This window comes from Lemur catta, chromosome 1 (genome assembly GCF_020740605.2).
Source record: "Lemur catta isolate mLemCat1 chromosome 1, mLemCat1.pri, whole genome shotgun sequence".
Taxonomy (NCBI): Eukaryota; Metazoa; Chordata; class Mammalia; order Primates; family Lemuridae; genus Lemur; species Lemur catta.
Window position 1 is genome coordinate 64,833,342 of NC_059128.1, and position 24,017 is coordinate 64,857,358.

The window sequence follows — 24,017 nt, forward strand, 5'->3', positions numbered from 1 at the left end:
CTGGGGGGTGGTCTTTGAAAAGCAGCCAAGGCCCAGTGAGCTGATCTCTTGTGTCAGTTTGGTTCAAAGCAGTTTGTGCTCAGAAAGATAAAGGAACTTCATTGCAAAGCAGCAAGAGGCCAGGGATCACCCTGGTTCTCTTGTTCTCCAATCCAGAGCCAGCTTCTCTTACACCCACCCCTGCACTCCTGGGTACTTGCCAGGACTGTCTGGACTCACTGGGCACTGAGAGGCCCCACCAGCCTTGAGGCAAGGCAAGCTTCCCAATTGCTAATTCCTGAACGTCTTTTGGTACAGCCCCTGCTGCAGGGCCTGGCCAACTCAAGCTGTTATACTCAGTGCCCACTGCGTGCCAAGCTCCAGGTGAACAAAGTCTGACTTTCCCCAGCCCACTGGCCTCATAGGCCATCAAGAGGGGACACACCAGGTTTCCAGCCTGTGGCTGCTAGTGGTGATGGATGTACCAGCTTCTCAGAAGGCCAGCATGGGTACGTGTACTTGCTGGATAGGCCAGAACTCATACAATGCCCTGAGCCCCAGGGCAGCTGGCATTCAGAGCCTACAGGAAGGCTACTTGGCTTCCTGCAGTCTATCTCTGAAGCACAAATCTGTCTGGAATGTCTTCACAATCCCCAAGGGTGGGAGAATCCAGAGTGTGGATGGACCCACGCCCCCTCCCCCTCACCACTACCCTCACTCCAAGGAGATGAGTTTCAGGGCCTGGGCCTCCCTGGTCAGGGTGTCTAGTGTGGGCTGGGGGCAGGAGCCCAGGAGTGCAGCATTCTACCTGCTGTTCATTAGCTGTGTGACCCTGGGCAAGTCCCTTTCCCTCTCTGAATCTCAGATTCCTCCTCTATAAATGAGGGAGAGCAACTAGAACAGTGTTTCCTCAACTTGGCTATGAATCAAAATCATCTTGTGATGGCAAGACAAAGGAACTCGAAAATACACAGATTCCTGGGTCCCATCCCAAAGCTCCTAAAAGAATCTGGATCTCCAGGGAGGAGGTGTTAGAGAGGCCTACTCAAGCCTTGGCCCCCATCAGGGGGCCTTCATGCCCTCCTTGGCCCCTTCCTCTGAGAAGCTTCTTGGTATGCAACCATCTGAGCCACACTCCATCTCTTTCCAACCTTTCCACCTCCTTGTGCCAGGGCTGGAGTAAGGGGTCCCACCCCTCTCTCCAAAGAGTTCTCGAGCATGAAGCACTGGTTAGTGAGCAGTTTATTACCCATCAACCGCACTGCTGCAGCCTGTACACAATGTAGACACGTCTTCCCTCCAGCCAGTTCTGGTGCCCAGCCTGTCTCCACCCGATCCCGTCCTCCACTCTCCCTCCCCCAGCCCTCCAAGGCAGCACCAGGCCCAGGGGCCACGCCTCAGCAGGGAGGGGAAGCCAGGGAGGCAAGCAGAAGCTGGGGAAAGAGGAACCAGAGTTGGCCCCAAGCTTCTGGAGCCACCACCCCAGGAAGGAGGGAAAGTGGGCCAGGGCTGAGGTTGCCAGGCGTTGGTTCAGGCGGGAGGATCTTCTCCGGGAGGTGCAGGGAAGCCACTCAGGTCTCGGCCAATGATCTCACTCACTGTAAAGGAGGGGCAGTTGAGAGACTGGGCTAGAGGTAGATCCCCTCCTTTTCCAGAGACCCCCAGTCCATTCCAGTCAGGGCTTAGTCTAGTCTCTAGGCTCCTCCTCCACTGGCTTCTCTTCCACTGGGCCTCAGTTTCCCCAACATGTCTTGACACCTGGTCCTAATCAAATTTTGCCCAGCTCCATCCACGTGTGCTCCCAGGCCCCCACCCCAGCCCTTTCCTGTTGGTTTGGCCTGCAATGTCAGGGCAACCGGTATCAGCAGGGCTGGAGGTGGGTGTAGCCCGCGGAAGAAAGGAGCGGCAAAACAGGTAGGCTCTCATCACCAGTCCTGACCACAGGCACCATGTTTAAGGGAAAGCTGAAGCACGGGGAAGCATGCTTGATTGGGACCTCAGCAAGCTACTGCCCCTCTCTGAAACTCAGTGCCTGACTTTGCAAATTAAGGGAGCTAAATGGAATGATCTTGCAAGTAGTTCTAGCTCTGAGATTGTGTGACTTGGAGCAGAGGGCAGAGGCAAGAGAAAGACTGAGGTAGGTACTCCATGCACCCTTCTGAATTAAGTTAACTGGATTCAGGTGGCCACATGCACCAAGAACTTGCCTCCTGGGACCCTCCAACTGGCCCTGAGAGACCAAGGATGCCCAGTCTCTGGGAAGCCACACTCCACCCTCAGCAAACATGCAGAGCAATCTCTCGCACACACTCACACCCACAGCCCCCAATCCCACACCCACCTTCCTCCAGCGTGATACCCTGGATAGGGACACTGTCTCGGAAGCCGCTGCTGTAGCCACCCCTGGATTTCTCCTGCTCCGAAGCCCCCTCCCCAGGGCCGTAGCCTGGCCCTACCTCATTGTATCCCTCAGCAGGTAGGGGATGCACACCACTCTGGGAAGGGAAGGGGCCTTCAAGCGGTGGGGACCCAGGAAGAGGAGGCCGAAAGGGGGCTGGAGGAGGCAATGGCAGCCCCAGGGGAAAAGAGGAGCCCCGCCCTCCATAAGGGTCACTGGGGAAGGGGCGGGGAAGGAAAGAGACTGGAGGTGGGCGGGCACAACCTGTGGTACCCCCAGTCTCAGGGAACATCCGCAGGCCTGGTCTGTAGGATGGTGGGGGCCCCGTCTGGGGGTACAGAGGGGGCGTGCCATAGCCGAAGCCTTCTGACAGGTAAGGAGCTTCGTAAGCAGGGTCTTCATGGGGATAGGAGGGGTAGGGGGGCCTGGGTGGTGAGAAGTCCATGTCAGTGCCAAAGGGGGGGCCCGATGCGGAAGGGAAGCCCCGGAGAGATGAGTCTGGTAGGGGCTCCTCCTTGCAGATCACTGGGAAGACGGAAGTGGGAGGACACGCTGGTGAGAGGCCTAGCAGTCTCCCCACTGCACACCTTCCAACCACCAGCTCCTCCCAGGTTCCCTCCATGCCTCACCCCCTCACAATGGGGGCACTGCTTCCCTTTGCCCCAGCCTCCCCATATCCCTATTCCCCCACCACGGGCTGTCCCAGAGCGCACCAGGCAGAAACTTGAAACTCTGGGTAGGACTGCGCTTCCTCCGCCCATTGGAAACATAAAAGTAGACCTGGACTGGCCGGGACACCCGCTTGTTGCTGTACTCGGGGACGGTCAGGGTCAGTGTCACCTGAGGAAGAGAGAAAATGAGGCAGGGCACCCTCTGGGATCTAGGCTCAGCTCACCCTTTCCAAGGGCCCAAACTCAACCTTCTAGTTTCTTCCATTTGCTAAGGAGGAAAGTTCATGCCCTCGAGACAAACCTGATTCCAGAGTGGCCCACACTGCCTCCTCCAGAAAAGAATAGGTAGCTCTGGAGTACACTCCCATGGGCAAGGGGACCCAGCTGAGAATCTCCTGACTTCTCCCACCCCTGCCCCATGGGGGCTACCCTAGCGACACTGGTACCTCATTGCTCTGCAATCGGTTCACCGTGGCCTCCTCCTCCCATTGCAGCTTTCCATCTGTACAGGAGAACAGACAGCTCCAGCCCAACTCCAGGGCCGCCACCCCTGCCCCAGTCCCCTGCCATTTCCCCTTCTGCTAGAGCCAAGGCCAAATTCAGAAAGCCCCTAGAAGGTCTGCACACAGAGGAGCCTGCTGCATTTTTACTTGGTAAGATGGAAGAATCAGGGTTTAAAATTGTTTCCAAGGTACAAGGAAGCCAACTGAGACCAAGGGAAATGGCAGGACCAGCCCAGAGACCAGAGGGAGTTAGTGACAACAGCAACTCTTGAACTCTCCCATCCAACTCCAAACATCGCCTCCCATGATAATGCTGGGAGGGAAGATCAAAGGTAGAAAAGGGTCCTAGCTTGATGGAGGGCAATGAGACCCCCAAGTCTCATGACCCAGAACCTCTGGAGATGCTCTGACATGGTCACAGGGTACTAGATTCAGATATAGGGGCTAGTGCTCTTGGTGAAAAGAGTTTGGAGAGGGCAAAGGTCTCGGGTTGGTGGCTGCACTTGGAACCCTCAGTCTTCCCTTCCTCTATTCCTGCAGCTTCATCTTGGGGCAGCTCACGGGCTCTCTTAATCACAGCTATGCCTCCAGGCCTATAACTCAAGAAGGGCCCCAGCAGGAGCTATGAGGGTGTAAGTCACCTCACATGCCCTATCTACATGGGGGTAAGTTATCTCAAAACAGACTCCTCTTTAATAAACGGAATGTGTATATCTTACATTTGTTCAGCATCCTCATCATTTTAGATTGCTTTTACACCCATCGCCCCCCAGGAAGCAGACAGAACAATGGGAAGGGTAGTCTGTCTGTTTCATTTTATAGATAACTGAGACTCAACTGGCCAATTGGGTGATAGTGCCAGAGATCTTTCACCTGCCAGTTCCAACCTCTCCCTGCCTGCCCTCCCCTCCCCGGTGGGTACTCACCAGGGCCCCTCTCAATGAACACCACCTTGGAGTCCGGCAGAAAATTCGAGCCTGTCAGTACTAGTTCCTCCCCTCCTCTCACAGAGCAGGCACTAGGGCTGTAAGCCTCCACCTGGGGCAGCTCCTGGGCTGAGCGCTGGGCTGCAGAGCAGTGCAAGGAAGAGGCCTGGCTGGGCTGGGCATGGAGGGGGCAGCCTCCTCTGCCTCGCCCTCTTTGGAATAACTGCCACAGGGCCCTGGGGGAGCCCTCCTCAGTGGCAGACACACAAGTAAACCAACTGTACCCATGGGGTCACACAGACCTTGTAAAGGGCCACTCCCGGAGCAGAGAGAGAGGTGAACAGGGTAGGCCAGGGAGTTACCCAAACAGTGCCCAGAGCCACCCCAGGGGCAGAGAGGGTACAGGGTCACTCTGGTCCAGCCCAGAGATAGAGTCTATGGCAGGGGCAAACTAGAACACCACCCCCTCCACTCCTCCACCCATGGTAGAAATAAGGGCTGAGTCCTCTATAGGGCTACCCAGGGCAGGCAGGGCACAGGACACTGCAGAGGAGACGGGCAGATAGACACACACAGACAAAGGAGTTGCAAGAGACAGAGAGATGGCCCAGGGCCTCTTTGCTCACAGCACTCGATGGGCACCGATGCTGTCTGCACCGAGACGACCTTCCCGCCTCCCTGGGGCACGTGTACCCGGAACACCAGCCGCACGCGTGTGTTTTTTCGCCCGATGTCCGTCTCACCCTTCCGAAGCTCAATGTCTGAGTTCCGAAGCTTCAGGATTCCAGCACAGTCAATGCTGAAGGCAAAGGATGGATGGCAAGCCCTCCTAGCTGAAGCCAGAACGGTGATACATCCTAAAGAGGGAAGCCCCTGCCCTCCATCCAGAGCCCTGAATGACCTTCTAAGGGTGACTTACGGGCTATTTTCTAACCCAGAGCTGGCCTATCCAGGGTGTCCCCAGCCCCAAAAGTCCTCTTTGAGATGGTAAGAAGGCATGAAGCCAGCTCCTAAGGATGATGTTTAGCTCTTCTGGGAAAAGGAATAGGTGGGCTAGCTTAGGCCCAATGGAGAAGGCCAGTCTAAAGCCTGCAGACTGAGGGGCAGTTGTGTGGCACTTACTTAGCTGCCATGTTGTTCTCAGGCAGCAGGGTCATCTCCAACACCTTGGTGCCACTGACTACGGCTTCATAGCTGGCCGTGGCCACCATCTTGCCCGTGATACGGTGCACCTGGTAGAAGGCATGAGGCCTCAGGTTCCTTTCATCTGCAGTGCCGATGAACATCTGTAGGGTCAGCGGCTTCTCACTGTAGCCTAGGAGCTGGCAGAGGAAGACAGAGGCCACCTAATTGAAATCCCCACAGTCTCATCCTTTATCCATCCCTGGATTTTCAGTCCACCAGAGGGTGGGGATGGTGAAAGATAAAGGATATCCTGGAAGGGAATCCCTGGAGAACTGGGCACCCGTTGTGGAGAAAACGTGGCCTGGAGTTCACAGTGTTATTCTTGGAATAAGGCCCAAACTGGGCTGGGCAAAGGGGGAAGAGCCTCGGAGAGAGACTGGCCCAACTCAATATACTCAATATAGAGAAAACCTAACTCCCCGTGACTTTTGGCCTCTGCCTAACCCTTCCCCCACATCTGGCAGGCCACCGTTTTCCAGCATAGACATGAGGCTGGTGTCCCATGGGATGAGTTGAGTGGGGGTGGAAGGACAGACAGTAGAAAGTATATCCGGGTCCTTGGAGTAGTACACCCCTCCTCCCCCAATGCCAGCTCCTCCCCCAGGCTGCCTGCAGGAGCAGAGCTGAGAGGGAGTGTGGGAAAGGGCAGTGCCATCTCTTTCTGCACAGCTGGAGCCCATCTGCAGGGATCTGGGATGGGAGAGGGGGAAGGATATCAGGCCTGCCCCTTATCCCTTACCTTGACTACAGGGTGACCACCAGGGGCAGCTTTGACAGCTCCACGGCTGCCCTCTGTCTCATAGTGGGCCCTGTGGTGGGCTCTAGGCTGCACCTCGATCCTCAGCTCCAGCTGCTCATACTGGCTGGGCAGAGGCCAGTCCAGGGGGGGTAGGGCAGAGGTCCTGGGTAGGAGAGAAGAGCAGTGATCATCAGCAGCCTCGGACCCCAGTGAGGACCACGCTGGGTCTGTGAGGGAGGAGGGGTGTGGGTCTAGAAAGAGGAAAGCACAGCAGAAATAAAAAGTCCAAAAGCCCAGAAGCAAGGGGTGATAGGGGACAGAGCCCCTAGAGATGAGGGTACGGAAGATGGCAACAGGCCTGAAACTCCCTTCTTCCCTGCTCTGAGCACAGGGTTTGGGGTAGGGAGGCTTCACCTGGATATAGAGGATTCCCAAGCCTGTCCTAAGCCCCAGACCTAGATGGGAAGAGTAAAGAAATGCCACTTCAGACCAAAAAAGACCTTAGACCTGAATGCTTTGTTTTACAAATAAAGAAACTGAGGCCAGCAGCCAGTGACAGAACTCAGGACTGCGCGCACTCTGCTCCCAGGCCAGCTCCCTTTCCACTGGTTGGGGCTTGACAGGTAGAGTTCCAGGAAGCTAAGCAGTTTCAGGTGGGGCAACTTATCCTGCACTGTGCTCCCAGATACTCTAAGCCAGTGGATCTCAACTGGTAAAAGCCACTCAGGTGATATTTGGTAATGTCTGGACACAGTTTTTGTTGTCACAACTAGAGGAGGTGGTACTACTAGCATCCAATAGGTAGAAGCCAGAAATGCTGCTAAACTACCCTACAATGCCCAGCACAGCCCCAACAACAAAGAATTATCCTGCTCAAAATCTCAATAGTGCTGAGGTTGAGAAAACCTTGCCCTCTGGGAAACCCAGGGGAACGGGTATTAAGGTGTCTTTCCCCTAGAAATTCTTTTGGATGGAGCTAGCTCAGTCTGACATCTCAGTGTTTAGGGGGTTATTAAATGGACAGGGCTCTTTGAGGGTGGAAGGGGTAGAATGACTGCAAGCTTTAATATGAATTCTTTGACTTGAAAAGTATATGCTATTTCATTGAAATTAGCAGCTATACTTTTAAGCCACTAAGTGAGGCCCTAGAAATTAAGGGGTAGAGAAGAGGGACTTCATGCAACAGAGTGTAGGGCTGGCACCAGTCTAAAGGACCAGAGCAGAAGGCTGAAATCCATCCCAAGTTTCACACCCAGCCACATGCCAGCACAGAGCTGGGGGTGGGGGACATCCATCCTATAAGAAGGGGGGGCGGGGGGGACCCTTTCTCTAACTGGACCACTGAGAGCTATTACCCATTCTAAATCATTGGTCCAGAGGGGGCATATTTTTTCTAATTCTAATTCCTTAAAACCAAGTAGATGACAGCTGCCATGCAGGTTGCAGATTCTCTTTTGAAATGTGGAGGGCATGGAACTAAGACCTTTCTTCCAACCCATCCCTTGATCCTCTTGCTCCCCTAGTGAGATGGCTGGAGAGAGTGGTGGTGCCAGGCACAACCCTCACCTGAAGATAGGGCTGTGTCCCCCAATCCGGGCCTTGGACCAAGCGAGTGGGGATGGCACCACCAGGTAGTCCATGCCAGCCACCTCCTTCTGGGGACCCCCAGAAGGAGCCACAGACTCCTCTGCTCCCGAGGGCAGCTTCCCGTTGCATGGGGCAGGCTCCTCAGATCGAGGCAGGGCCACCGCCTGCTCACTGGAAGTCCGCCGTGTCTTCTGGGGGATGCTCTCAGCTGGTGGGGCCCCCACATAGTCAAAGGGGCCAGGAGAGCCAGGGTCTCGGGCCAAAGGCAATGGGGGTGGTGGAGGTGGCTCAGGCCCCTCTTCCCCCAGGCTGCCACGGCGGGACAGAGCTGGGGAGGCTGAAGATGGGGTTCCAGAGCTGGAATAGCGCCGCTTGCCACATGGAGAGGCAGGCCGGGGGGAGGCTGGGGTGGGCCCAGGAGCACTGAGGAGTAGCCAGCTATCCTCCGGCCCTCGGCCTCCAGGGCTTGGACCATACAGGCTCCAAGGATCCTCAGGGGTCCATGGTCTAGGGGAGGCCCGGGGTGAGGGCAGTGGGGAGCCCAGGCCAAAGCGGGAAGCTGCCTCATTTAGCTCAGACTCCACCTCGTCGCAGGCTGCATACAGAGCTGCCTCATCTGAGGCATCGGAGAAGAAACTCCAGGAGGACAGGCTGCTGCTGCCAGGACTAGGGCTGAAGAAGGCCCCCCTGCTCTGGCCCCCTGCCTCTCGGTAGCCCCCAAAGCCTTCTGGTGGGGGATAATCTCTGGGAGAACCATCCCCCCAGGCATCAGGGTTGTCCTCCAGCGCAGCAGGTGGGTCAGGCGTTGGAGAGATGGAGGTGATGCGGATGCTGGGACACTCAAGAACGCGGCCACCCCCAGAGCCCCCAGCACCCCCTCCTGGCCCCCCCAGCCTCACAGACCGGGCAGGCTGGCTCTCCCAGGTGCCAGGTGAGGGGGCTGGGCGTGGTGGTGGGGAGTGCATGCCAGGCCGAGGGGGTGGAGGTCGGGGAATACCAATAGGGGCAGGGGGCTCCCCCAGGGCCAGCCGGCAGCATGGTGGGGCATCCTCTGAGTCCAGTTCTGTCAAAATGGGAAAAGGGGGCAGAGGGAGATGGGGAGAGAGAGAAGCAGGTGAGATGTCTAAGTTCCTTGAGTAACCAGATCCCACGTCCTGTGCTATATTCCCCTCCTCAGCAAGGACGGGTCTCTGAGGAGACCTGAGCCACAAGACAAAAACAAAGTTGGACCTCAAAAGACGGAGGAGATAGATGCAGGCGTGCCAGGCCTTTTCCCACTCTTCCCTGGATCCTGGGACCTAGGGTACCCGACAGCGCGGGCCTTAAGGTGAGGGAGGTGGGCCGAGAGGGGCTGGAGCTCGGCCTGGAGGCGCGCTTGGCTGGGCTGGGGGCGACTCACACATGAACCCAATTAGCAGCGGTTCCCAAACCCCCAAACGGCGCTGGCAGGAGCCCCAGTTGCCATCGCAACTGTGGCCAAGGAGGGGGGGCGCCAGGGCTTTGGTGACGAGGGGAGGTGACTCCTCCCTTGCTCCCCCCAACTTGGGGGCGCGGGTGCAGCCGAGAGAGAGAAGCGTGCCGAGCCCAGCCGGGGGAGGGGGGGCGGCGGGCAGCGCGGATTCGTGAGAGCCGCGGCCGCCGCCCCCGGCTCGGTCCCCGCCATCTGCCTCTCATTGCGGCCAGACGAGGGAGGGGGAGGGGCGCCCTGGCGCGGCCTGAGAGCGCCCCCAGCTCCGGGCGTCCAGTTCGCTGGACCAGGGCTCGGTCCGCAAGGGGCAAGATCCAGAGTCGAACCTCCCCTTTCCCTGGCGGTGCCCTGTACTCTTGGGGCCGCCTTTCCTGCCCGCCCCCCGTTTCAGTGACAGTCGGCCCAGCCGGGAGGCGGCGCGCAGCCAACGGCACCCCCACCCCCACCCCAGTCACGACCTAAAAAGGAGAAAGTGGTGCCCGGGCCCCCAGCCTCACTTCCGCAGACCAGCGAGCCCCCGGACCTCCCTCAACCTCTGATCCCCTTATCCCCCACCCCAGGCTCGATGCCCTAAATTCCCCAGACTCAGAGTCCCCGGGCACTTCTCTCAGTGACCCCAAGACCCCTTCCCAGCCCCGCACTAACCTTCCCCCGACCCCCCCGCGCCCAGCGGGGGGGCTTCCTTTTCCTCCCCGAACACCAGCTTAAATTCCAGCTCCTCATCCTCGCAGCTTGCTGCCCCCATGGATCCGGCCAGAGCCCCCTGGTCCCGGCCTGCGTGGGAGGGGGGAGCTCTGGAGGCTGCTGTATCTTCACCCGGGTGGCTCCCTCCCTCCCTTTCTCGGAGACGCCCCCTCCTCCGCCGCTGCCGCCTCCCTCCGGACGCCCCCTCGTTATTATAGAAACTTTTCCAAACTTTTTTCCCCCAAACTTCTTCAAAGAGGGCCCCCCCCAGCCTGTCCCTGATTGGCTGCCCGGGATGCTCCAGCCCCTCCTCCAGGGATGAGATGGGAAAACCACGCGCCCCTCGTCCTCCCCCACCCTCCCTCCCTCCATCCTCTCTCCAGTCCCTCCTCCTCAAAAAAAAAAAAAAAACTGAATTGGAAAACGGTCCCTCAAGCCCGTTACGACCCTAGTGATGCCTATTGGCTCGCAGTTGTGACAATCATCTCCCTCAGGGAGCCCAACCCCCCCGCCCCCACCTCTTCTTAGTCTCAGTTCGGTGCTGTGGGTCCGAGCGCCTTAAAGGGGCCACATCCTGGGCCCCCAGTGTAGAGGGTCCACTGAAGACCCTTCCTTAAGCTCTAAAGACTTGTATAGCCAGCATCTCTCCTCCCCTTTCCCTCCAAGCCTTAGGCCAGGCGGGCTCTAGGGTGCAGAGTGGCTCCAGGCTGCTCTGGAGAGAAAAAGGCCATTCCTTCCAAGTCCCTCGCCCGAGGCTGTTCTGCCTGGGCCTTCTGGAAGTCTTTGCCGGGCCGAATCAGGCCTCCATCCGCCGTCCCTCCCCCCAAAGGTGAAGAACATTTAACCAGCCTGGATGCTTCTCAGAGCATAGGAGCCAAAGAGCCTGTGGGGAACTGTTCAAAGGCCCACAGCCCCCGATGGGCGTAGATCCAGGCCAGGCTTTGCGGCGGCCCTTGTCCCAGCCACCCAGAGGGGCCATTAATTAGCCTCCGCGGGAAGTCGGCTCCCTCCTCCCCAGAACTGTAGTCTGGAATGAATCTCTGATCGGATGGCATCTTGGTCCGGCTCTCCTAAAAATCCTGGCCAGGTTTACTGGAGGCCCAGAGCCCTACGACCTGGTGGGCCCCAAGGCTGGACACCTGTCACCTGGGCGGGGGGAGGGGGAATGAAGGAAGACCCGGACTGGCATTTCCAGGAAGGGCAGGCATTGAGGAGCCTGGGTTGTGTGAGACGGAGTTAGACGGGTGATTCGTGATTCCGACAGGAGATTCTGGAGTTGGAGGGGTGCGGTTACCATTTTCCCGGACTCATACCGTGTGTTTCAAACCCCTCTAAAAGGCCGCAGCGATCTTCAATCTCTAAGTCCCTCCGGCTCAGGGCAGCGCCCCCAATGGCGCCCCAGCCCGGCACCTGAAGTGTTAAGCGACGGCCCCGGGTCAGACGTTTACAAACATTCAGGAGCCGGGCGGGGACCGCGCCCGTTACTCTAATGAGAAACAGGCTCTGCGGGGCTGGGGGAAGAGGGGAGGGCTGCGCGACGGGCCGAGGCGGCTCCCCTCCCTCCCCTCAGTCCTCCCTCGGGCCCGCCCAGGGGACCCCCCTCCCCAGCCCCCGGGGACCCCAGTGACGTGCGGAAGCTGCCCCGGCTCCAAGCCCAGGGCCGCGACGCAGGAGGGGCGGGAAGAAGAGGCCAGGCCGGCGGGGAGAGAAGAATGTTCTGAGAGGCGGCCTGGTTTGATTTTTCTTTTTTTTTTTTTTTTTTTCCCCTTTGGTTGGTCTCCTCAGGTTACATTTCCCTTCCAGCTTCATCTCAGAAATAAAGGAAGAAGAGACACGTGGGCAGGAGAGCGAGGAACACCTTGAGACCATCAACCAGCCTGCACCTACGAGGGGGGCCGAGGAGGTGGGAAGCGGACGCGAGAAGGGCAAGGGTAGAGACCCCGAAAGCAGCCCCGGCCACCCCACCCCAGCCCCTCCCCTCCCCCATCCCACCCCCGCGCGGCACAAGCAGACGCGCACATTCTTTTCAAATGTCATATTTCCTTTGATCCTGGGCAGCGTTTCTCCATGTGTCTGGCTCAGCTCCTGCCCAGCCAACCGCCTCCCCCTCTCACCCCGCTTTGTTTTCCTGGAGAACCCCCTCCCTCCTCCTAGCATCTGGAAGGCCCTGAGGGCTGGCGTCGGCCGTCACTCCCCTGATGACTCTGGCCTCTCCTCGCAGTGACTCAATTTCCCCTCTACGGGAGTTGGGGGGTGAAGATGGGAGGAGCAGAGGGGAGAGTTGTTGAGCTCAAAAGTGGTACGAGAGAGCCCAGAGACTGCTCAGGGTGCCAAGCATCTCTGGGCCGGGCGGGAGGAGGGGCGGCGTGGGCATCCCCTCGGCTCTGAAAACCCTCCAGTCTGTCTGGGCTGCGGCAGAGGGATGGAACATATGATTTCTGAAGTGTCCTGGCTGGCTGGAGCCTGGGAAGAGCGTGTAGTTGTGGGTTTGTTGCCCTGCACGTCTGCCCCCTGGCGACCACAAAGACCCAGCCGCCCTTCCTCCCCAGTTCGCGGTTTCTCGCGCCGCCTAGCCTGAGTTCTTGCTCCGCTGCCCCCTAGCGCGCACTCCTGGGCACGGCGCGGCTTTCTTAACCTTGGGTGGTGGCGCGCTTGGCCTTCTGCTATGCACTTTAACAAGCATAATTCAGTAATTACACAAGATGCATTCTTCTCGTAAACGATTTAAGCCACACAAAAATATGTAGTAAACTGTGATAGTCCACCATTTTGTATGCATTTACTAACATGTATGCACACACACATGCTCTTGACGTGAAATCATGCTACAAGCATTTTTTTCTTGACCTGCTTTTTTCCCCTCAGTTGACAAATGCCTGGGAGATCTTCTGTAATTTTCGGATGTACTTACCTGTGCATCTAGAAATGGTGATGAAAGTGCCCACCTTTTAGTTGATAGAGTGCCTTCCACAAATCAGGTTAGTAACATATCTGGAACCCAGGCCTCCTGTGTCCTTGTCCCATGCTAATTCACTACACCACATTTTACGTATGAATCTGTCTTGGGCTTGGCTCCCCCAAAAGTAGAACCTGGGACAAGAACGAGATGCAGGTAGTTTATAGTGGAAAGCAATCACAAGGAGCAGAGGTGGAGGACTGGGAAAAGTGAACCTGGGAAAGCCCATCCAAGGGTGTGGTATTGAACTGGTCACCACTCTGAGCAACTGGAACATTATCCCACTGGGGAACTTCTGTGAAGCCATATAGAATGTGACTGAAGAGACAGAGAAGGGGAATATTTACACTCTGGCTCCCACCCCTGTAGTCAAAAGTTGCCTATCAGTATTAATTCCATTACTCTTCCAGGTTTACACCACTGTCAGCATCACAGTGTCCCACAAGGCTGCAGCAAAGAAGCCCCTGGGCAAAGGCAAAAGATAGACTCTGTAGCAGGGGCCAGGTACTGTCGAGTGAGGGCTGCAAAACAGTTGGTTACCATAGTAATAGCTGGAGTAAAAGATGAATGGAGAGTATGTGAGGCAAGTGTCCAATGCAAGATAATTCATTCAAACAAAAAAATGTATTCATCTATATTCAGAGGCAGTTGTAGGTATTGGGTACATACATTTTGTAAGCCAAGCCCCCCATAATTGCCAGTTTTTATCAGGTTGGTAATATATTTCCTCCCTGACATCTTCCTCTTCCTTGTCTCCATAACTGTAGAGACCTGTCGGTTTTACTCCTGCAGTGTATAGCCTTCCTTTTCATTCCCTTCATTGTCATCCCAGTTCAGACCCTAACTTTTTCTGATATAGACTCTCAATAACAATATCTAACACCAAGGGCATACCTTACATATTTAACAACTGGAGCATATAATTTTTAAAGCCCTTCTCCTTCTATAGGAAAAAAAATATTTTTTTACTATTAATCATGATACATACCAATAGCCAGAAAAGAAATGCAGAGAGCAAAAACTTTCTTTCACTAACCACATATGTATAATAATGCCCGTTTTCTATGCATGTAAAAGTATATATAAACATAAAGTATATAAGTATAAAGTATACATAAGTGTGTATATATATATATATATATACTTACAATAAAGTAAAAACACAGTGGGTTAGTAATTATATTAATATGCTTTTTGTTTTTGAAAAGGAAAAACATCTCATATTGGTATATCACAAGAATGAAAAATAACTACTATTTTTTTCTGTTTTGAGTCTTAACTTTTACAAATTTGTCAATGACTTTGTCAAAATTGATTTTCATGTTTATCTTCAATAAACAGTATAGATTTGTCGACCTATCTCACTCCTAGTTGATAAAAGAAAACTTTTTAATAATTTTAATTTTTATTGAGATATCATTCACATACCACAAATTCACTCTTTTAATTGTACAGTTCAGTGGGTTTTAATGTATTTGGGACATTGTACAACCATCACCATACCTAATTCTAGGACATTGATAAAACCTTATATCTATTAGTAGTCACTCCCCATTCTCCCTTTCCTCGAACCCCTGGAAACTACTAATTGCTTTTTATCTCTATGGATTTTCCTATTCTGGACATTTCATATAAATTAAATTATACAATATGTGGCCTTTTGTGTCTGTCTTCTTTCACTTAGCATAGTGTTTCCAGCATTCATCCATGTTGTACTATATATGAGTACTTTATTCCTTTTTATGCTTGAATATTAATTTTAATTTTGAAAATTTTCTTCACATGAAGTAACAGATATATAAATTTCTAGAAAAAAAAATCTTAAACCTAAGGGTAAGATTGGCATGATTCATAAAAATCCTATTTCACAATAAATTCAGAAATTGCAATGTGATTTATTTTTCCAAGATTGAAGCTAATAGCTTTCAAGTGTCTCACTTGAAAAATTTTAAACACAAACAAACATTCCAAATTGTCACATAATGTATTAGTTATCTATTACTGCAAAACAAATCACTTCCAAAACCTTGTGGCTTTAAACCACAATAATCAATCATTATCTCTCATGGTTTCTGTGGGTAAGAAATTCAGACAAGGTGCAGTGAGGAAGGCTTCTCCCTGCTCGGCAGTGTCTGGTGGACAACTCAAAGGCTAGGAACTAGAATCACCACATGTCTAGTGGCTGATACTGACTGTTGGCTGAGACTTTAGCTAAGGGAACTGGCTGTACCACATACATGTGACTACTCCATGAGGTTTGGGCTGCCTCAACATGGCAAGCATCAAGAGAGACCCCCCAAGCAGAATCTACATCCTTTTTTATGACCTTGTCTTGAAAGTCAGATAGCTGTACTCCATTAGTCAGGGCAGTCACAGCCCCTGGCCAGAATCAAGGGTCGAGAACATAGACCCCCACCTCTAGGTGGAAGAAGTATTGGATATACTGTAAGAAGAGTATGTAAAATGGGATAAACATATGCATGTGACCATCTTTGGAAAACAATCTGTCACAATCTGCCCTCTGATTATAACAATTCACTTCCCTCTCATACTCAACCCCTCCCCGCAAGACCCTCAAGCCTCATTGCATTGTAGTACCAAGCTCAGGTTCAAGAGCCCAGATCTCATGCCCTGGATCCTAGACCTCAAGCCTGAACAAATGCTGTATAGCAAGTCACCCCAAAACTTAGTGGCTCATTCAAGGTACATACTATCTAATTGGGAGATAAGACATAACTACACAAAAAAGTTTTATAATAATAAAACAGTTTAACAATAACAAATAATTCAGGAGATATAACAAAGGAATTTTATCAATAAGAAATGTTTGCTTGGAAGTAGCAGAAACTGATTTCGTATGACTTAAGCAAAAGAAGAATATATTGAAAGGAGAGCTCACAGAACTGAAAGAAAAGGAGATTCAAGTTTCAGGAAGGATGGGAACCAGAGTGGTTCTGGGGAACTAGTCAGTGGTATCTGAAGCACGGTCTCTTCATGGTGCTGGACATTTTTAGTTCCTGGTATGCACCAAGTTCCTTCTGCTTCCAGTGCTTTATGGATGCTGTTCCTCCTGCCTGGATCTCTTTCCACACAACCCTCTTTGCCTGCCTGACTTCTACTCATCTCTGGATCTCAGCTATAGTCTTGTGTCATCCTCCTGTCATTCATAACACACATCCCATTGTAATAACTGTGTAGGTACTTATTTAATGTCTGTGTACCCCACTTGAGTGTAAATTCTCTAAGAAGAGGAACCTTATTTATCTCCCAAAGTCCTCTACATTTTATGTTTGATCCGTTTAGCAAACATTTGTGGAAATAAATAAAGACCAACCAAATGAGAACAGGCAAAGACTAATTATTCAGAGCTTGCTATTGCAAGGGAATCAGCCACCATCACTTCTGTTTTGGTAGAGACGCAAAGGTAGGCAGAGGAGTGAGATAGCTTCATAGTGGATACAGGAAAGGCTTTAGGTATGCCCTGATGGGAGACTGTGGCATGGGGAAGCTGTGGGCATGCTAACCAGAGGCAGGGCATGCTATGTGACTGGTTAGGTGTATATAGTTGGCTTTCTCTGATTGGCCCTAAGTTGTAAGAGGGGACAAAAAATAGAGAAGGTGTCAGTTATTAATCAAGTCCTGGCTGTGTGGAGCAGATTTTTACAGGGGTTATTGTTTGGCTTCCTGGGCTGGTTGCCAGAGATAGTGGTCCGACTTCCTATGAGCCTGACTTACAGATAATAGGTTCGCTTCTTGGGCTGGTCACTGTAGATAATGGGTTGGCTTCCTGAACTAATTGCTGCAGATTGTGGGTCAGAATTCTGTTTTTATATACAGTCTGACCATTGTCCATTTGTATATTCAGTCTCTCACATTTGTTGAATATCTATGATGAGTACATTATACACCATGCTAAGCTCTGGGCCACAAAGACTGATAGAAGATGGTTGTTGACTAATTGAAGACTTGGTAAGAGATGATGTTTAAATAACTAGGTGTGACCAGGTGTGGTGGCTCATGCCTGTAATCCTAGCTCTCTGGGAGGCCGAGTCAGGTGGATCATTTGAGCTCAGGAGTTCGAGACCAGCCTGAGCAAGAGCAAGACCCTGTCTCTACTAAAAATAGAAAGAAATTAGCTGGACAACTAATTTTTTTTATAGAAAAAATTAGCTGGGCATGGTGATGCATGCCTGTAGTCCCAGCTACTTGGGAGGCTGAGGCAGTAGGATTGCTTAAGCCCAGGAGTTTGAGGTTGCTGTGAGCTAGGCCGACACCACGGCACTCTAGCCCGGGCAACAGAGTGAGACTCTGTCTCAAAATAAATAAATGAATAAATAACTAGGTGCATCCATTAGAATTAGACTCAGCTGTGTAATGACGTAAAAACCTGAAATATCAGTGGCTTAAATGAAGTAGTTTATTTTTCTCTCATGTAAAGGCTCTGCAGGTGGGTGGGTACTCAAGACCTAGTATGGCAGCACCACAACCGGCAGGCTCCCAAGCTCCTATCTTGCTGCTGCACCAGCCTTAGCACTCCACTGCATAGAAAGTAGCCACTTAAGTGCAGCCATCACATCCACATTTAAACCAACAAGAAGAAGAGCAGAAGAATGGCACACCCCCTTCCTCCTTGCACCATTCATATCTACTATCCATTGGCCAGAATTTAGTCACATGGCCACATATAGCTGCAAGGGAGGCTAGGAAATGTATTTACTCCAAGTGGACATATGTCTAGCTAAAAATGTCAGGTTCTATTACTAAGGAAGACGGGGAGAAAAGCTGTTGGCATCAATTAGCATCCTCTGCAAATTAGAGAAATGGGTTTGGGATTACCCACAGATTCCAATTATCCATGTTATCTCTTTCTTCTAATACAGGATATTCTTTACTTACTACATAATTATTCTCATTATGTTTTACACAGAACAAAACAAGATATGTTCATAGTTAAAAAGAAATAGCTCTATGAGATTCATTGTTATGCTATTTTAGAGGTGCTGTCCCTGATGTTATCTATGGCAACTATTCAGAGTTCTCCCTCTGTGACCAAGGACACCTATCTCTAAGGCCTCAGTGTCATCAATAACTTTGCTTCTCCTGAGTCATCAGGCAAATGGCAAGACCATCAAGACATTTAAAGGGGCAGATGTTGAGCTTTTTTGTGGGCTAAGCATTTGTAATATACATTATAGAACATTATTGCAATTAATTTGGTCCACTCTAAAGTCATATTCTACCTTTTGGGATAATATTTATGATCCAATTAAATTCAGGATCACATGCATTAAATACTATGGTCACATAAAATTTCCCAGATTCAACCTTGGAAAATTCCTGCAGCTACCTCTGGGCATCATTCCTCTTTACTCTGATATTTTTGCTTCTGACCCTCCAGTTCATCTAGTCAGAGGATGAGCCTAAGGAGATGAGGTATAGGAGGTGGGGCATGGCAAAGCAGAGTCTCTCTCTCTCTCTCTCTCCTCTGTAAGAACACAGTGAAGGCCGGGCGCGGTGGCTCACGCCTGTAATCCTAGCTCTGGGAGGCCGAGGCGGGTGGATCGCTCGAGGTCAGGAGTTCGAGACCAGCCTGAGCAAGAGTGAGACCCCGTCTCTACTAAAAATAGAAAGAAATTATCTGGCCAACTAAAAATATATATACAAAAAAATTAGCCGGGCATGGTGGCTCATGCCTGTAGTCCCAGCTACTCGGGAGGCTGAGGCAGTAGGATCACTTAAGCCCAGGAGTCTGAGGTTGCTGTGAGCTAGGCTGATGCCACGGCACTCACTCTAGCCTGGGCAACAAAGTGAGACTCTGTCTCAAAAAAAAAAAAAAAAAAAAAAAAAAAGAACACAGTGAGAAATGTTTCAAAGGGGACTATGGGTTTGGGTTTTCCCAAAACTTATAGTTTTTTTCTTATAGCCATATTTGGATTGTCGAGATCCTGATCCTTTTCTAGATCATTATTCTTCCTTTCACTGAAGAAACCTGGTGAGGTTGTAAACTTATCTGCAATTCAACAAGTTGCAAGATTGGTTTCGAAATTCAGTTTGTATCTGACATCTGCAGAGAGAAGGATGCATGCAGCAGTGCTGTATTTTCTTCTGGGCTTTGATGTAAATATACTATGTTCTAATATTTTTATTCTCAATGCCATTGGAAGCAAAAATTCAACCCTAAAATACCACATTTCTCATCACCTTCAAATTGTTCTATAGGAACTGCTACCTGGTCCCACAGAACCCATCTAGCTTACCTTGCTGGAATGTGGAAGAAGTATCATTTTCTTTTGCCTAATATTTACCCCACATCCAATTCCAAATGCCTAAAGTTTTTGTGCATATAATCCTACCTATAAACCAGGCATGGTGGCATGTGCCCATAGGCCTGGCTACTCAGGAGACTGAGGTGGAAGGATCCCTTGAGCCTACGAGTTTGAGTCCAAATTCCTAGACAACATAGCAAGACCCCATCTCTAGTAAAAAAAAAAAATCCTACCTATAGGTTAGAGAAATTAAACAATTATTTAATTCACCATAAGGGAGATACCATATTGAACTTAAGTGCTCAGTGTACTTATACCTAGTGACTAACATGAAATATTGTTTATCCAATAGCAGAATACATGGCTCTGAGAAATAAGATTTAGTAGCCAGAATAATGCCCACCCCCTCAATTATTAGATAATCATGTTCTAATTCCCAGAAACCTGTGAATATGTTATCTTACTGTCTTAGTACATTTTTCTGTTGCTAGAAAGGAAAATCTGAGGCTGAGTAATTTATAAAGAAAGCTTTATTTGGCACATGTTTCTACAGGCTGTGCAAGAAGCATGGCACCAGCATCTGTTTCTGGTGAGGATTTCAAGATGCTTCCACTCATGGCTAAAGGTGAAGGGAAGCTGGTGTGTGCAGAGTTTGTAAACTACAGATCATGAAACTACAGAAAGCAAAACCATGGAAAAGGGGGGGGGACTTTTGTATTTATAGAATTCAGCTCTAGAATTGTAAAGCAGGAAGTGAATGGTGGATTTAGAGCTGAAAGGTAATAAATTGATAATTGGCACAGAGAGCAGTCTGGAAAGAAATCAGCCCTCACAAAGACTGAATCAGCTTCAAATCAACTCAGTCCCATATTGAATTAAAGTGATTTTCCCCTATTCTAATTGCTTGACAGAATAAAAGTAAATTATCTCTGGAGAAATCTAATATTATTCAGAGACTCAAACTATCTCTATAATTTTTTCATAAAAAATAAGTCATTCAATCAAAAATTACCAGGAATACCAGGAAATATCATAAAATGACTGAAAACTAAGAGAAAAAAATAGTCATCAGAAACGGACCCATAACTGATCCAGATATTGGAGTTCTAAGACATGAATTTTGAAATAACGGTAATAAATTTAAGAAAATTGGTGATAAGATGGAGAATTTCAGCAGAGAAATGAAAGCTATAAAAATAACCAAATGTAAAGTCTAGGACTGAAAAGACTCCAATAAATGATATTGTCTATATTTCCCACTTCTCATAGGACCTGATCCATGTCCAAGTCCCACTTAATTTTTCTCACTCAGAAAACTACTTAACTTAATAGCAATTATTTTCTATTGAGTGTCTACTATGTGCCAGACACTATAAAATATGCATCATATACTTCTGTCTACCCACTGACCATGTTAAGTAGTTCCCCATTTTATGTATAAGGAAATTGACACTCACAGAGATTAATGCATTTTCCCAAGGAAAACTCTGAAGTTGTGAGGCTTAAATCCCAGACCAGGTCTGTCACTCTGACTCCAAACCTGAGTTCCTACTACACTACACACTCTCTTCTCTCTGCTTGTCTGAGCAGATATTAACTACTTTCCTTCCTATCTCCTCAATATAACTCACTATCTTCACCTATTTTCTATTTGTTCTCTTTACAAAAAGATGTTCTGACCTCTGTGCAAAGCTAATCCTTCCACCTGTGCCTTTGAAACCCATCCTTACCCACCATTCTGGGTCCTCATTCCCTCTCTTAGGGCTGTGATTCTTCCCTGTACTTCCACTCCCTCTTCTCCACAGCCACAAGTTATCCCTCCAAAAAAAAAAAGAAAAGAAAAGAAAAAAGAAAAGAAAGAAAGAAAAAAAATTCCCTCGATCATTATGCTAATCTAACATGTATCTCTATCCTTCCCTTCACAACCAAACTTCTTAACAGTAATCTACACTCTGCTTCTACTTCCTCGGATCCTACCCATTCATTAACTGACTCAAAATGAAACATAAAACTTCTTTCTCAAAGGTCATCAAATCCTCGTTACTGAAAAACTGCACAGGTTATGTGAGTTCTCACCCTGTTTATCATCTCTAGCAGACAACCTGCCCTGGTCCACCTGTCACACGTCTGAGTTCAGCCACAGATGTGGTGGGCAGTAATTATAAAGGCTGGTAAGTGCAGAATCTGCAGTGTGGGCCTGCAGGCTCAAGACCCAAGAGAACCAATGCTGCAGATAAAGTCCAAAGACAGTCTTCTGGAGAATTCCCTCTTGTTTGGGGACACTGATCTTTTTATTCTATTCAGACTTTCAACTGATTGGAGGAAGCCCACCTACATTGTGGAGGACAATCTGCTTTACTCAAAGTTCACATGAGCCTATTCCTTATAACAAATCTCCTTCTACATACACATCCTGTTGTTTCTGTTTCTCTGAGAATGCTGACTAATATAGACCTAAAGAAGAATGTGAAGATCAAGGTACAGACTTGAGGTAGACTGCAGTACATGGCTCTCGCACAAATATATCCACATCCAAACACAAGCCATTCCCACATAATCTGTGTCCCTTCTGTGGTCCACATCTCGGTTCATGGCATTACCATTCTCTCAACTTCCCGGAATAGAAACTTCAAATGTTGCTTCTCTCTCGTCCCTGGATTCTTCTGTTAATACCTCAGAGGTATCTCGATCCCCACTGGGGTTAACTCAGTTCAGCTCCTCGTTATCTCTCACATGAATTGCCCTGACTGTGGGCTCCTGTTCTCCTCATCTCAATCCATGCTCCAGGCAGCCACTGGGTTGGTCTTTCTGAGTCACAGGTCTGATCATGTTGCAACATAGCTCAAAACCTTTCCACAGCTTCTGATATGTATATTTATTTTTTGAGACAGAGTCTTGCTTTGTTGCCTGGGCTAGAGTGAGTGCCGTTGTCAGCCTAGCTCACAGCAGCCTCAAACTCCTGGGCTCAAGTGATCCTCCTGCCTCAGCCTCCCGAGTAGCTGGGACCACAGGTGTTCGCACCACACCCAGCTAATTTTTGTTTGTTTGTTTCTGTTTTTAGTTGCCCAGCTAATTTTTTCTATTTTTAGTAGAGATGGGTTCTCACTCTTGCTCAGGCTGGTCTTGCACTCCTGACCTCAAGCAATTCTCCTGCCTTGGCCTCCCAGAGTGCTAGGATTACAGGTGTGAGCCACCACACCTGGCCCACAGCTTCTGATATTAAAACAAAGCAAAACTCTTTAAGCCTTTGACAGAGAACCCCAGAAGGCACATCTTCAGATGCCAACAGTGGTCATTTAAGCATCCTTGATGCTCATTTGGGGTACCTGTCCACCTCCACACCAAAGCTGCAGGTATGGAGGGCATTCTCTTCCATGTAAAACCTGGCCTAAGTTATACAAATTGCCTGTTGGTAGTTTCATTATCAAAGGTAAGTCAATCTTACACTTTCAAAATGAACTTTCTTAAAAACTAAGGGAAAAGTTCAAAGAAAATCCAAGAAATACAAACACACACACACACACATACACACACGCAGATGCACACAAACACATATAAGCAGGAATGCCCAAACCTTTAAAAATCAATAGATCTACTATTTAAAAACAAAAACTAACAGATATAAATGTAAAACCTAGACTCTAAAACTTACAAAAAAGTATAAGAGAAAATCATTTTGACCTTGGATGAGACAAACATTTCTTATAGACAACACCAAAAGCAAAATCCATAAAAGAAGAACTTAACCAGTTGGATTTTGTCAAAAGTAAAAGTTTTACTCTTTGAAAGACACTGTTAAGAAAATGAAAAGACAAGACATAGACAGGGAGAAAGTATTTTTAAGTGATGTGTCTGAAAAAGGGCTTCTATCCAAAATACATAAAGAACTTTCAAAACTCAGTAATAAGAAAACAATCTAATAAAATACTGGCAAAAAATCTGAACAGACATTTCACCTAAGAAGATAAATAGACAGCAACTAAGCACATGAAAACATGCTCATATCTCTGGTCATTAGGGGAATGCAAATTAAAATCACAATGAGATACCTATCAGAATAGCTAATATTAAAAAGACTTGAATATAACAAATGTTGGCAAGGATGTGGAAGAACTGGAACTCTCATATATACATGAGAATGTAAAATAGAGCAACCACTCTGGAAAACCATTTGGCAATTTCTTAAGAAGTTAAATATATGTCTACCATGTAATTGAGCCATTCCTTTCCTAAATATTTACCCAAGATTGAAAGCATATGTCATAGAAAGACTTGTGCATGAATATTCATTGGAGATTTATTTGTTGCCAAAAAATATTGCCCATGAACAGGTGAATGAAGAAATGGTGATATATGTGTACTAAAGGAATACTACTCAGCAATAACAAGGAATGGACTATTGATGCACACAACAACATGGATGAATCTCAAAATAATCACATTAAGTGAAAGAGATCTAAACAAAAAGAATACATGTTATGTGATTCGTTTTATATAAAATAGGAAAGGCAAACCGATCTAAAGTCACAACAAACAGATTAGTGGTCACCAGGAAAGTGGGAATGACATAGAGGGCGGAAGGGAAGGATTGAAAAGGGGCACAAGGAAGCTTCTGGGGGTTATGGATATGTTCACTGTCTTAATTGTGGTGATGA

At 49.4% G+C, this 24,017-nt stretch overlaps 1 protein-coding gene across 2 annotated transcripts; it reads right to left on the reverse strand.

Moving 5' to 3' along the window:
* Positions 1-1,203: 1,203 nt before the first annotated feature.
* NFATC4 (nuclear factor of activated T cells 4) lies at positions 1,204-11,682 on the reverse strand. 2 transcript variants are annotated; one of them, XM_045569646.1, is made up of 11 exons: positions 11,454-11,682; positions 10,102-10,230; positions 7,968-9,051; positions 6,402-6,564; positions 5,600-5,799; positions 5,104-5,276; positions 4,478-4,618; positions 3,495-3,550; positions 3,091-3,217; positions 2,321-2,902; positions 1,204-1,577 (listed from the first exon to the last, which is right to left on the reverse strand). In XM_045569646.1, the coding sequence occupies exons 2-11, from the start codon at positions 10,199-10,201 to the stop codon at positions 1,510-1,512; spliced, it is 2,694 nt and encodes an 897-aa protein (XP_045425602.1). In that variant the 5' UTR covers positions 10,202-10,230; positions 11,454-11,682; the 3' UTR covers positions 1,204-1,509. The 2 variants fall into 2 exon arrangements, with proteins under 2 accessions (XP_045425602.1, XP_045425610.1); XM_045569654.1 differs by lacking the exon at positions 11,454-11,682 and having other exon boundaries at positions 2,642-2,902; positions 10,102-10,513.
* Positions 11,683-24,017: the final 12,335 nt, after the last annotated feature.

Bases quoted from the DNA above. Each gene is read 5' to 3' on its own strand.
- NFATC4 (XM_045569646.1), bottom strand. From the start codon at position 10,201: ATGGGGGCAGCAAGCTGCGAGGATGAGGAGCTGGAATTTAAGCTGGTG. The intron at 9,052-10,101 runs GTTAGTGCGGGG...CCATTTTGACAG, and splicing joins CGCGGGGGGGTCGGGGGAAG to AACTGGACTCAGAGGATGCC. The intron at 5,800-6,401 runs GTAAGGGATAAG...TTCCTCTGCCAG, and splicing joins GTGGTCACCCTGTAGTCAAG to CTCCTAGGCTACAGTGAGAA.